This window comes from Pseudonaja textilis, chromosome Z, assembly GCF_049901715.1.
Source record: "Pseudonaja textilis isolate UNSWEBS1 chromosome Z, rPseTex1.2, whole genome shotgun sequence".
NCBI classification, from domain to species: domain Eukaryota; kingdom Metazoa; phylum Chordata; class Lepidosauria; order Squamata; family Elapidae; genus Pseudonaja; species Pseudonaja textilis.
Genome location: NC_142008.1, coordinates 6,599,605 through 6,614,634, shown reverse-complemented (window position 1 = coordinate 6,614,634; position 15,030 = coordinate 6,599,605). Strand labels below are relative to the sequence as shown.

The window sequence follows — 15,030 nt, the reverse complement described above, 5'->3', positions numbered from 1 at the left end:
CCTCAATATATTATTTTTGTATCTTGGTGACCAGAACTGAACGCAATATTCCAAGTGTGGCCTCATTAGTGCAATATAAAGTGGTATTATCACTTCTTTTAGGAATATGAGTCACCTAACAGCTATTTGGGTTAGAAATATATAAACCAGGATAAACATTTTAAAACTGTATCTTTAAGAAAATGCAAAACTGGGTGTGGTTTCTCAAACGGCCATAAGATGGAGCCAGAAACCTGGGTTGTTTTAGTTTTAGTCTCAGAAGAGAGTGTGAGTATATATCTGTTTCTTTCTGTTGGAAAGTATTGCTGTTGCTCCATTTCTTCTAATTGACTCCTATTTCTGGATTTAATGTAAGTCTGATACTGAACTGTTTTTTGACACTGGACTTTGATATTTGGATTATCCCTGGATTGAAAACTGACGGATTTAACTTGTGAATGACTTTGGATTGCTTATTTTGGACTTTGCTTAAACGTTTCTGGAAGTAAAAACCTACATTTACTGTACAGTGTATCTGTGTGCTCTGTGTGTATTATTCAAACACTTCTCTCAAATACGCCTCCCTGTATGCGCTCATTTTCCTAACGGGGAATTACCTCAACAACTTCTCATAATCTTAAACCATGGTTCCCAAACCAATAGCAAAGTTCATGTGACAAATAAAATCTGAAGAAACAAACTAAGCAGACCAAATCTAAGCAAATTGTCTGATGACTAAGTATGAAGTGTGAATTCTCCAAACAAGGGTTCGTATCAGGGGTGGGATCTGGCCGATGTAACTACTGGTTCAGTGATGTGCCTGACGCGCACTGTGCACGCGTGTATATCACCATCAACTTGCTGCCTGGACAGCTGAGCAGCATTACGTGTGGGTCTGCAGCCATTGAAAAAGCACTTTTTTCCTGCTTTTTCAACTGCAGCTGTGCCACGCAAAGCAGCCGAGGTTGAAAAAGCAGGAAATAAAGGTCAGATAGGAGCCCGGGTGGGCCAAAACCGGTTCTATGTCGGCTGCTTTTCAGAGCAACCGGTTCTACAGAGGTGGACAGAACCGGTAGAATCCCACCCCTGGTTGGTATTTGCTAGTCAGATAGATTTGTACCAATGAACTTTCCATCCATAGTTTTGGGTGGGAGGGGTTTGTGTGTGTATATGAAAAGTAAATATGGTGACTGCAAACATGTGATTGAAGCCCTGCATGTGCTGTAAAAAAACAACAAGGATTTTGATCACATATGGTAGTTTTGTCCAAAATCATCCACCCATCCCATAGATATTCCTGCCTCCATTACTTTGCCTTTGACTCTGCCAGCTAAGAAAATGAAGCTTCCTTCATTGGCTTTTCTGATCAATTCCTTATAGAAGTCTTTCTTATTTATCTTCAGCTCCTCCTCTTCCTTTTCTATCTCTTCCTCCTTCTTTTTTCATTCTCTTTCTCCGTTTCCTTATCTGCCTTCTCCTTTCTCTCTTCTCTTCCTCCTCCTTTTCTTCCTTCTTTTTCTCTTTTCTTCCTTCTCTTCCTCCTGTTCCTCCTTCATCTCCTTCTTTAAAGTAATGTTATCCTAGTAAGAGGAAAATAGAGACAAAGTCCATGTATATGAACTACTTTGAAATAGGATTGGGTTGGAAAAGGCATAGCAATAAGTGAAAAAAAATGTAAGTGAAAAACTGACCATGCTCAGTTTAGCAATTAGCAATGTAAGGAGATGGGCATGTCACAATTCCCTATCCTTACTTGCTACTGCTTCTCCACTATCCATTTGATATTTGTTAGGGCAGGTTTAAGATCGACCACCCTCAAGACTCAGCAAGAACTTTACTGTCTCTTTAGACAATAAGGAACAGAAATATATCAAAGTTCTTGATTTCCCTGAGATGCAATTAAATCTAATGGCCCCCTTTTGACTCAACTGTATAATGATGGTGTCCATAGAAGATTATCTGGCGAGCTCATTCTATCCAGATTATCAAAATGTTTAATGGATAAGCAAACCCTATATTTAAATGTCTAAAGACAGCTGGCTTCACTGTCAATTATTTTGACTGTTGCTTGCTATTTACTCATCCTGGATGCAATCCTTTTATAAAATCCCATTGGTTTTAGTGGGAACAACTCACCCTGCAATTACTGGGTGGCTGTAACTACTTTGTGTAGTCATTCTGCTTCCAGACCATCGGTTCTCTCTACCTCTTGCCCCTATAAGTTTAGTAAAGCAAAATTCAACATGAGGTATTGCCATACAACAAAACAGAAGAGAATCAAATGATCTGAGTTTTATCCTGCCTGGGTCACTCCAAGTTCAATGCAGAGGACTTTTATAACCCTAAGAATGGCAGATATGTAATGTCTTATTGATTTCTGTATTTTGTCTACTGCCTCAGTCACCAAGAGAGGGGGCATGTTTCACCCTCACTTAAAACCTTCAACTTTTTTGTGTGGTTTGAATTTGGTGGTCTTGTATGAGCCTAGTGACTTGTGGACAATTGAATAATTAGCATCATGAAGTGTGTCAGAAATGAAACGTTTCTGAGAAAAGTATTTCAGTGCAAACAATTGGTTAGGACGTACATATTTATTATTATAATTGCTTTAATAAAACCTATTAGCAAACAGATACAATGTCCATTTATAGGAACCACTTTAAGATGGGATTGTATTGGAAGCAGAGTAGAAATAATTGGGGGAAAGGTTGTAAGTGAAAAAACCATGACTAACCGTTGAATAGAAGATCTGTCTGTCTATCTATCTATCTATCTATCTATCTATCTATCTATCTATCTATCTATCTATCTATCTATCTACCTACCTACCTACCTATCATCTCCCTCAGAGAGGAACCTACCAGTTTCAATTAGCAGTTACAAAAAATGGATATGCCGGGATTTCATATCCTTCCATGAAAAAGGACATCATTTTTTGCATGTCAGCCGAACACACATATTACACAGAACAATGTTTGCAACACAAAGGATTACAGATTAACAGAGTTGGAAGGGACCTTGTAGGTCATCTAGTCCAACCCCTGCCCAAGCAGGAGACCCTATACCATTTCTGACAAATGGCTGTCCAATCTTTTCTTGAAAGTCTCCAGCGATGAAGCTCTCACAACTTCCGAAGGCAAGCTGACTACTACTACTCCTTCTTCTCCTTCTCCTTCCTTCCTTCCTTCCTTCCTTCCTTCCTTCCTTCCTTCCTTCCTTCCTTCCTTCCTTCCTTCCTTCCTTCCTCCTCATCTTTTCTTTCTCTTTTCTCTTCCTTAAGTGTTCCAGGTGAAATTACAGCATCTTGCTCCCCATTAACCAGCTTGTCACTCAGTTTATCCAGAGCAGCTCCACTTGAGAGCTCAGAGACATGAATCAAAATAGTTGCATGATGTCATAATGGGAATGTGCTCCAGCCAGTGGGTGCCAAGGATTGTCTGCTCTAAAAGCCTGGTTTCCTTTTACAGACTTTTTTAAAGGGACATCATGCTGAACTGCACATGGTCGTTCCCTTCCAGCAATCTCGTGCACCAGGCAGGCTTTTAAATAAAAAGAGGCAAGCCGCAGGTCTTCTAGTCATAGCGCATTTTCCCTGAAGCCGGTCTGCTTGGGCATTTCTTCTACCTCCAGAATTGCTGCGTCTTCTCCTTTCAGAGTTAGCAGGGATTTTAAGCACAACTGTTGTGAGTTAGCTGGGTTTGTGCAGCTGTTCAGGGCATCCATAGATGCTGGTGGAGTTGCTTGGAACTGGCATCGGGAAGATCCCATTCTAGACGAATTCTTGCTAAAGCTTTCTGCTTTTAAATTCTCTGGGATTAAATTGGGGGAACTGAAGAAGAGTTGGCCATCGTTGGTTTACTTCATCCTCTTCATCCTAAACAGACTGATAGAATTTTTCCCAGTGCTGTGTTTTTACATCTTCAACGGGTGCCTTTCTCCCTACCTTCTGCCCCACCTGTGGGCTGGATTTTTTTGCTTGGAACCAAGGTTATGATTGACAGCTGCTAGTGACTGAGCCCATGAAGCGGTTTGGCAGCCTGCGGGGGAGTAAGAAACGAAAGGATCAAAGCAGGAGTTCGGAGAGACGTAAATCGGAACCTCATGGCCTTTTAGGTACGCAAACTTTGCCGGTTTTGGGGGCAGGAGTGGGAAGCGACTAGTGCAGTGTTTCTCAACCTTGGCAGCTTGAAGATGTGTGAACTTCAACCCCCAGAATTCCCCTGTCAGCTTGCTGGTTGAGGAATTCTGGGAGTTGGTCCACACATCTTCAAATTGCCACGGTTGAGAAACACGGGTCTAATGTCTTCTTGGTTTGAGGGAGGGACATGCAAGAGGTAGCTAAATGGGGATCCTTAGGTAGGGCTGTTGGATCCACATTACAAATATCTTGAGGACTAGAAGAGGACAAGAAAGGGGTACGGAAAACTCTTAACTCATTACTACCATCTGGTGTCCATCTAGATCAGTGTTTCTTAAGATGTGTTTGCTCTCAAAACTTTTCGTATTTTTTCAGTTTATGGAGGATCCTAAAGGAGCTCTGGTTTGTATGGGTTATAGTCATCTATATTTACCATATTAATAATAAACATATACAGCATTTAGAATATTTATTTACTGAATAGGGTAAAATAATAATAAACATTAGATATTAGCTTAATTTTTTTCATTAAAATCCTGTTTTTTTAACAAATAAAAATAATAATGAAAAGAGTGATGTTGTTTTAAATTTTTGCAAGTATTTTCAATACCTGGGAAATATTTTGTTTCTATCATTCCCTGAGGGGGTCATGCAGGATTCTAGGGCTCCACTTATCACACTTGGAAGAAACACTGATGTAGATTTTCACAACTCAGATTTTAAGATATATATTTTGGGGGGGGGGGGAGGTAGAATAGCAAAAGATTTAAGTTCCATTTTGTTTTATTTTAAATTTCAAAGTGTGACCTCCCTGCATATGTCTATGGAACTTTAATAGGACCTATTACAAAATTCAGTGGAATGATAGATCTGTGGTCATGGCCAGCCACAGACTGCCTGGAATGTCTGAATATTAGTATTAATATTATTAATAATATTAACCCAACTAAGAAGCAAATTCAAAAGACAGCCTATTATGATGTTTCAAATTTGAAATGCTGCAATGCTGTTGTCCAATAAAGAAATGGCAGGGAAAGAAATGTGTATAAAAATGCATGTTGCAGGATCCAAAAAACCCAGATCCAGAATCTTTGGACCTGTATATTTACCTTCATTTGGGAAAAATGCTTGTATGGATGAAAGCATCGCCTTTTGTTACCTCAACATGATATATGTGTTATCTAAGTATATTGCAGCAAAAACGCACATCTAGTTAGATAGGAGAAATTTGTTAGGATAGCATTCCAGAATTAAGAATACTTTTCTATGCAGGATTTATCAATACAAACAAGTTGTAGCAATGAGATGAAATCGAGATGGAAATAAGTGAGGCATTGAGCGAAAAACTAAAAGGGATATTTTTTTCTCAGAGACAGTGGTGTAACTTTCTGGTTCCCCTTGGTCTCCTAGCTAATGGAAGCCAGAATATTCAGTACAGGTAGTCCTCAATTTATAACAATTCATTTGATGACCGTTTGAAATTACAACGGCATTGGAAAAACTGACTTATGACCAGTTTTCAAACTTATGACCCTTGCAGAATCCCCATGGCCACTGATGCATTGTCCCAGGGTAATGGGATCATCACTTGTGACTTTCCGAGCTGACTTCTGACAAGCACAGTCAGTGGGGAAAGCCACATGATTTACTAAACTGATTCACTTAACAACTTTGGCAAAAAGGGATGTCTTGACTTCCTTGCTTGACAACAGAAATGTTGGGCCTAATTGGGGTTGTAAATTGAGGACTACTTGTAATCCTCAAGCCTCTAAAATACTTGACGTCATCTTCCTCAGCCTAGTGCCCTCCAGATGTATTGCAAATATATTTACAGGTGGTCCTTGACTTACAGCCATAATTGAGCCTACAATTTTGGTTATAAATTGTGAGAGCCATAAAGCAGCTCACTACATGACCATTCCTGAATTTATTAGCCTATTTTGCGGCAGTCATAAAGTGAATCTGGCCACCATTAAGAGAATGCTGTGATCATTGTTTTGGGATAATTTTTGCCAGAAACTGGAAATAAAATTCCTATTTTCCCCAAAAATGTCATAAAATGGAGTCAGGTGACCCTGAAGTACTGGAAATGGTTGTATAAGTGCAACGACTGGAGGACATGGAAACAAATCCAGATTATTTCCATTTTCAGGGTCTCTTATAACTTTGGACATTTGCAAAATGACCCATCATAAAGTAAAGACTACTTATACAGGTAGTCCTTGACTTATGACCACTGTTCAATCCAAAATTTCTGCTACTAAGTGAGACAATTGTTAATTGAGTTTTGTCCCATTCTATGAACTTTCTTGCCCCAGTTGTTAAGTGAATCGTTACATTTATTAAGTTAATAACACAGTTGTAAATTTGGCTTCCCCTTTGACTTTGCTTGTCAGATGCTTGCAAAAATTGATCACATGACCCCTGGGACACTGGATGCCAGTTGCCAAGCATCCGAATTTTGAACACATGTACATGGGGATGCTGCAATGGTCGTAAGTGTGAGAACCAGTCATAAGTTACTTTTTTTCAGTGCTGTTGTGATTTTCAATGGTCACTAAATTAATGCTCGTGAGTCGAGGACTACCTGCCCTAGCTGTAGTAGTCACAGCAATTCATAATGCTGCAAATGTGATAAGAGCTGCTGTACCCAGATGTCTGGGCAGCCTGAATGTTTCACCCATGAGCAGTTCCAGGTTTGGGAGGAAACTATCCATTCCTTTCATTCTCAACCGATTTTGATAATTGCACTAGATTAGATCATATTTATCTGTGATTTTTTTGTCCTCTTTAAAAAGACTTGCTCCCTTCCGTCATGTTTATGAAAATACATAATGCCATCTTTGATTTTATAAAAAATGGTCAAACCTTAACTTAAGCTCTTAGAGTCTTTGGGGATGGTAAATTAACAATGTTCTGTAAAGGAATTGTAGGTGTTCGCTTCTCGTCAGTTCCTTAATTAAATTATTATTTCAGTGTCATAACGTAAGGGATATTTGGAGCTGATTAATGGGAGAAGTAGGAAGGTGACTCTAAAAGGCAAAAGCATTGCTTGGCGCCCCTCACCCAGCAGAAATCTTCTGAATCCAGAGGTATGGAAATAGACCCATATATTTTGCCCCTTGGAGTCCTCTGGGACATTGTGCAGAATCAAGGCAGGTAGGGAGAAACAGGAAAGGGAACAAAAGTTAAGATGGCAGCCACAGCTGAGTGACCAAAGCGCAGAAACTCTGAACCCAATTGTGGTCAGAACCCAAGTTGAGGACTACCTGTATAAGAAACCCAGCATGCTATCTTCTTCCCCATACTCAGGTGTGGTTTTTTGATATTATGTGAGCACCATAGCTGTGCCTTGTACTGCTACTTCTACTATACAACCATGTTAGAAACATCTACCAAGGCACTTCCAGGTTGAAAGGATTAGCTGGTGACATCACCATTGTCCAGGGGGTTCCTTTCACGTCTCTGTTATTTTCCCATCAAAGTGGTACCTATTTATCTACTTGCATTTGCATGCTTGGGAACTGCTAGGTGGGCAGAAGCTGTGCCTGGTTAAACCAGGGTTTAGGTTTTTGTTTGCCGTGTAAACATGACCACTGAGTTTAGAACTCTTCCCTTGGTCCTTGGGATGGTCAGAAGCTCCTGCTCTAGAATGTAAGAAAACTGCAATCAATCAATAAATTTGGGGTGCTTGAGAATTTCCAGAGGAACACACTGAATTGGAACAATCATCAATAAGGCCTGAAAGCCGAAGAAGACAGGAGGTTGGAGATCTGCCAGGCCTTTTAGATTCCTTGGCTGTCCCTTCCATCTTGCACAAGCTCCATCTCAAGGTTCTGGGAGTGATCCCCTCGTCCTCTCACCTTTTCCCCCAATGTCAGTTCACACCTCCAGTAAACGTATCTTCTTTTTTATCCTAATCTAAGTGCCTAGCATGGTGGGCTACCACATACATTTGAAAGGTAATGCAGAAATGTCTATGGAAATTCTTGATCATCCTGGTGATGATTGTCCTCAAAAAAATTTTTTCCAGAAGGCAACTGGATTTTCTTGTGTTTTTTTTCCCATGAAAATATTTTGCTTCTCATCCAAGAAGCTTCCTGGATAAGAAATAAACCATTTTCAAGGAAAAAAAACAAGAAAGTCCAGTTGCCTTCCAGCTACTGGAGATCTCCCAGCAGGGTTGGATTTTAACAGAATTTAGAGAAGTAATTTTATTCTTTTGTTACATTTGCTCCTCAAGAAGGAACAAGTACACAGGTGGGCAAAAATTGAGGTAGCAACTACAGGCATACATGTAAAAAGGAATTGATGCTTCAGTTGTGTGGCTGTGGCTGACAGCTTGATTTTTTTTTTAACTATGTCCCTCAATTATATGCCAGGCATTGCCAACATTTCACGGTTAAAAGGAACAAGTGGGAAGTTTGTACCTTCAGATTTGCAAGACTGATGTTAGCCAACCTGGGTAAACCAGACAGGAAGCACAACTTTATGATCTAAATTTACTTTATTATAAGACGATCTTCCCACTACCACTTTTAACTGCCTGATCCATTAGGACTGGTCCTTTCTGAGTTTCTTCCTCTGATAAGCTGCTGGGGGCTCCTGTCTCTCTTTTCAAATTGCTTCCTAGGCAACATATTTCCCCTTTGTCTCCCAAGGTCATCCACAAATTGCATTATACTAAAACATAGCGAGTATGTATGGCCAGTCACAAAACGTCCATTTATTTACAGCTCCAACAGGTAATAGTAAATGTTCCCCTTGCACGTATTGCTAGTTGTTTCCGGCTCTAGGGTGTGGTGCTCATCTCTATTATAAAGCCAAAGAGCCAGTGCTGTCCAAAGACAAAATGACTAAACACCAAAGGCGCACAGAACACTGTTACCTTCCCACCAAAGTGGTCCCTATTTTTCTACTTGCATTTTTACATGCTTTCAAACTACCAGGTTGGCAGAAGCTGGGACAAGGAACGGGAGCACACTCCGTTACGTGGCGCTAGGGATTCAAACTGCCAAGCTGCCAACCTTTCTGATCGACAAGCTCAGTGTCTTAGCCACCATGTCCCAATATCAGGATAATCACTGTCAATCCCCAACTTCTGTTTTTCTGGAGAGAAGAACCCCCTTGCAAATAGGTTCTGGGGCACAGCAGCTCACCCTTTTTATTTTTTAGATTGCCGGTGGAGTCCAAGTGATCTCTGTGGGTATTGGTGGCAAGAATGATGGTCCTGGTGCTTCAGTTTGCCACATGGCAGCTTTCTTTTACATTTTGTTTGAAATTCAAATGATTTGCAAAAAGTAGCAATGAGTATGGCCTTGATGTAGGGTTACCTTATGTGAAGTGCAAGCTCCCCAAATGCCCACTAGATGGAAGCAAAGAGGAATACTCCCTGACTCTTTGCTGTCATATGGAGGTCATTCAGATATTTTGCAGTCCATGGGTGATTATCCCTGCCCAGTGGGTATAAAAATAGGAGCCTGTGGATGCTACAATCATGGGCCATGGCTGTACCCTACAGAACACAATTTGGGAAGAAGTTTCCAAGCAGGATGATATTACATGTACACTTTAAAGAGGCCCCATTTGTTCAGAGATATGTTGAAGGACACTTTCAAAGGATGCAAGAGTGAGAACAGATTCATCTGATCAGATCAACACTGAGAGGAGGATGCCTTTGCACTGCAGCTGTGAAAACATCTGAAGGATTTCCAGTTCAGCCTGACAACGATTATAAAATGATGCCTCTCCTTTTGCTGACACCCAACTGCTAATTCAACCCCCAATCTAAGGATGTGCTAGGGCTCAATTTTTACTCTCTGGGCTGAGAGTATTTTTCTTGGATGTTCCAGGATGGCTTTTCTCTGCATTTTCCTGGAGTGGAAAAGTCATTTAGTAATAAATAAATAGACTCCAGCTTTTGCAATCAAGGCTGGATAGGAGCAAAGTTGAGGAGAGACTGGCTAATTGTGCCAACAACAACAACAACAACAATGTAAAAAATATGACTTACCTGATCCAAAAAGTCATGGGAACATAAGGTGGAAAAAGTTGTTGAAAATAAGGTGAAGATCTTAAGGTGGGGTGGGATGCTACCGGTTCTGCCCGGCTCTATAGAACCGGTAGCTCTGAAGAGCAGCAGACACTGAATCGGTTCTGTATCTGCTGCTGTTTGGCCCACCCACCCGCCCGGGCTCTTTCCTGACCTTTATTTCCTGCTTTTTCAACCTCAACTGCTTTGTGCAACACAGCTGAGGTTGAAAAAGCAGGAAAAAGTGGCTTTTCAAACACTGTGCATCTGTGCGCAGTGCTTTTCAGCTGTCCAAGTGGCACAGCTTAAGGGTTTTTACACACACACGCAGCGCAAATGCGCGTACAAAACATAGTCAGCAAACCAGTAGTAACACCGGTTGACTCCCACCCCTATCTTATAGGACTTTAGAATACAGACGGATCATCGTTTGGAACACAACACACCAGATATCACAGTTATCGAAAACTGAAATGTACGATTTATTGATATTGCTGTACCAGGAGATGCCAGAGTTAAACAGGAAAAAATCATGAAATATCACAACTTGGCCATCAAAACTACACAATTATGGATGAAACATGTGATACCCATTGTCATCAGGGTACTTGGTACCATGTCCAAGAATTTTGCAAAATACATCAAGAAGTTGCAGCTTCCTGCTGTAGTGCCAGCAGAGCTGCAAAAGACTGCGCTGCTGAGAACAGCATACCTTTTAAGAAGATACTTGGTTGATTCCTAGGATGCTGGCAGCAACACAGATCAACCATCAGAGTCAGTCAATGATATTTGTGATACATTGTAAAATGTTCAGTTGACCGAGTTTCATAAAAGTTTATAATGATAATAATAATTTATTATACCTACCCCACTTTACCACAGTTTTGAAAAGTTGTCTTTCCGCATCTATGATTTGGGACATCAGATATTGGATTAGTTTCAATTACCCAAATTCCTGCCTCTTGTTTCCTGCAGAAATCATCTTCAAACTTCATTAGCTGGTGAAGCTTGCTGGGCTTCTAGCAGTGGGAAGCAGAGCATTAAGGTCCTGATTTTAGAGTCCTCTTTTATCAATTAGCAGGACCAAATGAGACCGTGGATGCAGAGATATCTCCAAGGTGTGATCAAAATGATCAAGATAGTGGCCACATTAGGGTGATTGATCTTATGTGCCACACCTCATCATAGTCACTATCTTTTTTGCAGTAGCTTGAGGACATTCCTGCAGAGATGATAACGAAACGTGGGGGAAAAAATCCAGACAAAAAACATATTAATCTTCTTTTTAGGGCTGGTGACAGTTTTCTACCAAATGTGCAATTCCATCATTAAAGATGCAGATTTTAGGCACTGTAGCCAAATTCAATATTTATTTATATCCCATTTTCTTATTTTTACAAATAACTCAGGACTGTGAACATATCCAACATATCTTACTCCTCCTATTTTCTCCACAACAGCAACCTTGTGAAGTGGGTTGAATTGAGGGAGAATAATTGACCCCAAAGCATCCAACCTAAAACCGGACTAGAATTCATAATCCCCTGGTTTATAGCCTTGTGCCTCCTTAACCACTAGATCAACATGGCTCTCAATATTCCACCATTGTGTTACTTTGATCACCACCCCGACCATGGCAATGTTTTAACACAGTTTGTGATCCAAATTCAGGCCTTTGATTAGACTGTGGTTAGGAAAGAATTGGGTTTGCTGTCTCCCAACTAAACTGTTGTCTCTGGATTATTACAGAGGATGGAACAAGAGTTGTGTCCACTCTTTGACCTCCTCAGAGAAAACATATGAGATAAACCAGCAACAATACATTTTTACAACAGTTATCAAAGCCAGTATGGATTTCTGTAGGAGGTCAAATGATTAGTTAGCAAAATATTTGCTTTATTGATCTACTGTGTTTTTCCAATTTGCTTTTCAACCTTTGAGAAGATTCACAGAAAAATTTCGGTGCTGTCAGGACATTCAGAGGCCAAATTTTGTTTGCAGAAACATTTCAGGGACAGAAAAAGACTCAAAGATCTGGTTTTCAGATCAGAATAACAGAGATGGAGGAGACCTTGTCTTCTAGTCCAACCCCCTGCTCAAAGATAAGATCTTATACCATTCCACACAAATGGTTGTCCAATCTCTTCTTAAAAATCTCCAGTGATGGAGCACCCAAAACTTCTGGAAGCAAGCAATGATTAATTATTCTCACCATCAGGAAATTTGTATTTTGTTCTAGGTTGGTTCTCCCCTTGATAAGTTTCCGCCTTCTTGTTCTGCCCTTTGGTGCTTTGGAGAACAGTTTGGCCCTCTCCTCTCTCTGACAACCTCTCGACTATTCGGAAGAATATGGTGTGTACAGTCTGTGGACCAACGCAGATGTGTAACTCTGTTTGGAGTTAGTTGGCTAGATTTCAGGAACACCTTTTATAGAGCCCTTGCTGAATTCTTCTTTCATTGCCCTCCCATCACTTTGGCCCTTGAGTTATCTCATTTCAGAAAACATGGAGCAACAGGTCTGAACACAAGTATGTATAAACAAGTTCAGTACATATCAGCAGGATGCCTACTGCATAGCAGTACTCAGGTTATATTTGTAGACTGTACTCAAACTGTTAAATAACTGTTTATGACAGTGTTTCTCAACCTAAGTAAGCCTGCTGGGGAATTCTGGGAATTGAAGTCCCCATGTCTTAAAAGTTGCCAAGGTAACCCTACCTCATCAAGCCCATACTCATACCTTTTGCAAACTTCTGACAGGCAAAGTCAATGGGGAAATCCAGATTCACTTAACAACCATGTAATTAACTTAACTGCAGTGATTCACTTAACATCTGTGACAAGAAAGGTTGTAAAATGGGACAAAACTCACTTAACTCATCTAACAACAGAAATTCTGGGCTCACTGATTGTTGTAAATTGAGAACTACCTGTATATCTGTCTGCTGAAGAAGGAACAAGTATATTGTCAACTGAATGATCTAAGCCAGGGGTCCCAATCCCAGTCTGTGGACTGGCACTGGGCTGTGGCATGCCAGAAACCGGGCTGTGCAAAGAAGCAAAGCCTCATCTGTGAGATGCAGACAGCATGCAAAACCAGGCCCCTTCTGGTCCATGGAAAAGCCTCTGTCCGCAGAACTGATTGGGGGGGGAGGGGCGGCACTGATCTAAGCTGTTTTCTCCCTTCCAGTAGTTAATTCTGTAATTGTAGACTCCTTGAATGACCAAGGACTGACATTCTACGTGAACAAACTTGGCATAGCTTTAGATGACCTGGTCAGGTTTCAGGTCAATCCCAGGACAGCCTGGCCTGCAAGAATTACTATTAAAGATGGGTTCAAAGAGTTTGTGTTTCTAGCCTTAGTTTTTCAGATGATACTAGTGTGCCCAGATGCAGAAAAGGTTTCCATACCTTGCAGAGAAAATTTCAGATCTGTTTTGATAGGTACTCAAATTCCAGCTCTCCCTAATGTTGAAAAATATTAGAAATTATAGCTTTTTCTGTACATTGCATGGGCTGGTGGTGGTGGTGGTGGAAGGCTGAGGTTTTTTACAGATCTAAGAAACTCAAGTGTCCTATCAAGCAGCTACACTTCGAATATTAATTTAGCAGGAGGGTGAATCATAGTTCTTTTAAATAAAAACAAGAAAATTCCTAATGGCCTATAAAACTTGTGCACATTAAATCTGCATTGGTTTTGCATTTTTTAAATATCAGATTACCTTGAAAAGTGCATGCAGCATTTCCGGACTTGAGAAGAATGTCTTTGACTTGCAAGGATAGCGATTCCTAGGTAATGCCTTCAATATTTTCTTTTCAGATAAGCTTGGTCTGGAATATGGAGACCTAAAATTTGCAGTTCATCTTAGGGTAGAAGATTTCACACATAGTTGATCAGGTGTTTTGCATTGTTGAAGAAGCACCAGTTCTTAATGGTGGAGCACACACTTTATATATACTTCCTATGTTGACTTCCTACGTTGCTAGCTATTTTGAAATTGGGTGTCCTTGTTACTGATCATTTTTTTAAATGACATTGGAAGAGAGTGGCACATGCTTTCTATCTTGGTTGGTCTTCTGAGTAGATGGTCTTTCCTCCTTGTGTTCTCCTTGGAAATGTCCTCTTATTTTTTTTAGCCCTGCCTTGACCCATGGTTTCTGGCTTTCTGCCCATCCATGACCACTCTTAAATTATTTCAGGCAATTCCATCCTTCCATTATGCAAGAGCCTTCATGCAATGCCATGTGGACTAACCTAGACCCCCAACCTTGTAGAAATATGTCTCTTGTCACTGGAAAGAACTTATCTGACTCTCTTCGGCACCACATTTCATATGGCCTGAAAGCACCATCTTATTTTCAATTCATTTACAACATTGCAAAATTGCATCAAGACTTGGCTTTGTGTCTGCAAGCCGTCACTATAGCAACCCTACTCTTACTCAAATTTTCTGGCTAAAAATAGATCACCTTGAACCCGGGGGAATCTAGGGGGCCAGCAGGATCTGGAAGGCAGATCTGGGCAGGAGAGAGGGCTTTCATAGTAACTGCAAAGTAGCTCAGCTTTCTGACTCTGGAGTAAAATTTTCAGGGAGGAAATTTTGTCCGAGTAAGGAATTGGACAATATCCTTCAGCTCTTATGATTCTTATATTGGCTGGGCAGGGAAATTTTCTTGCTTTATGACTCTGACTTGGTCTCTTTCGATTTGAGAGGATGGATTTGCTTTCAGGAGAGAAGAGTATTCAGGAGATATATCATGATGGTGGGAAATGTTTCCATTTCCTCAATCTTGAGGTGCTACAAATCTCAGGTCCATCTCTTCACAGTCTTACTGGGTTTGGCCATTTCTGTTCAGTTTTGAAGAAAATTTGCCTCCATG

General features: G+C 40.6%; 1 protein-coding gene across 6 annotated transcripts in view; it reads left to right on the top strand.

Moving 5' to 3' along the window:
* The window catches only part of PRKAG2 (protein kinase AMP-activated non-catalytic subunit gamma 2), a 271,216-nt gene that overhangs the window by 119,706 nt on the left and 136,480 nt on the right, over positions 1 to 15,030 (top strand). The window contains exon 1 of one of the 6 annotated variants that reach the window (XM_026719905.2): positions 3,553 to 4,092. The exons of the other annotated variants lie outside the window; for them this stretch is intronic. Coding sequence (XP_026575690.1) covers positions 3,999 to 4,092 — 94 coding nt within the window. The 5' untranslated portion in view covers positions 3,553 to 3,998. Of the gene's footprint in view, positions 1 to 3,552; positions 4,093 to 15,030 lie in introns of those variants that run through there. 6 annotated transcript variants of the gene reach the window in all.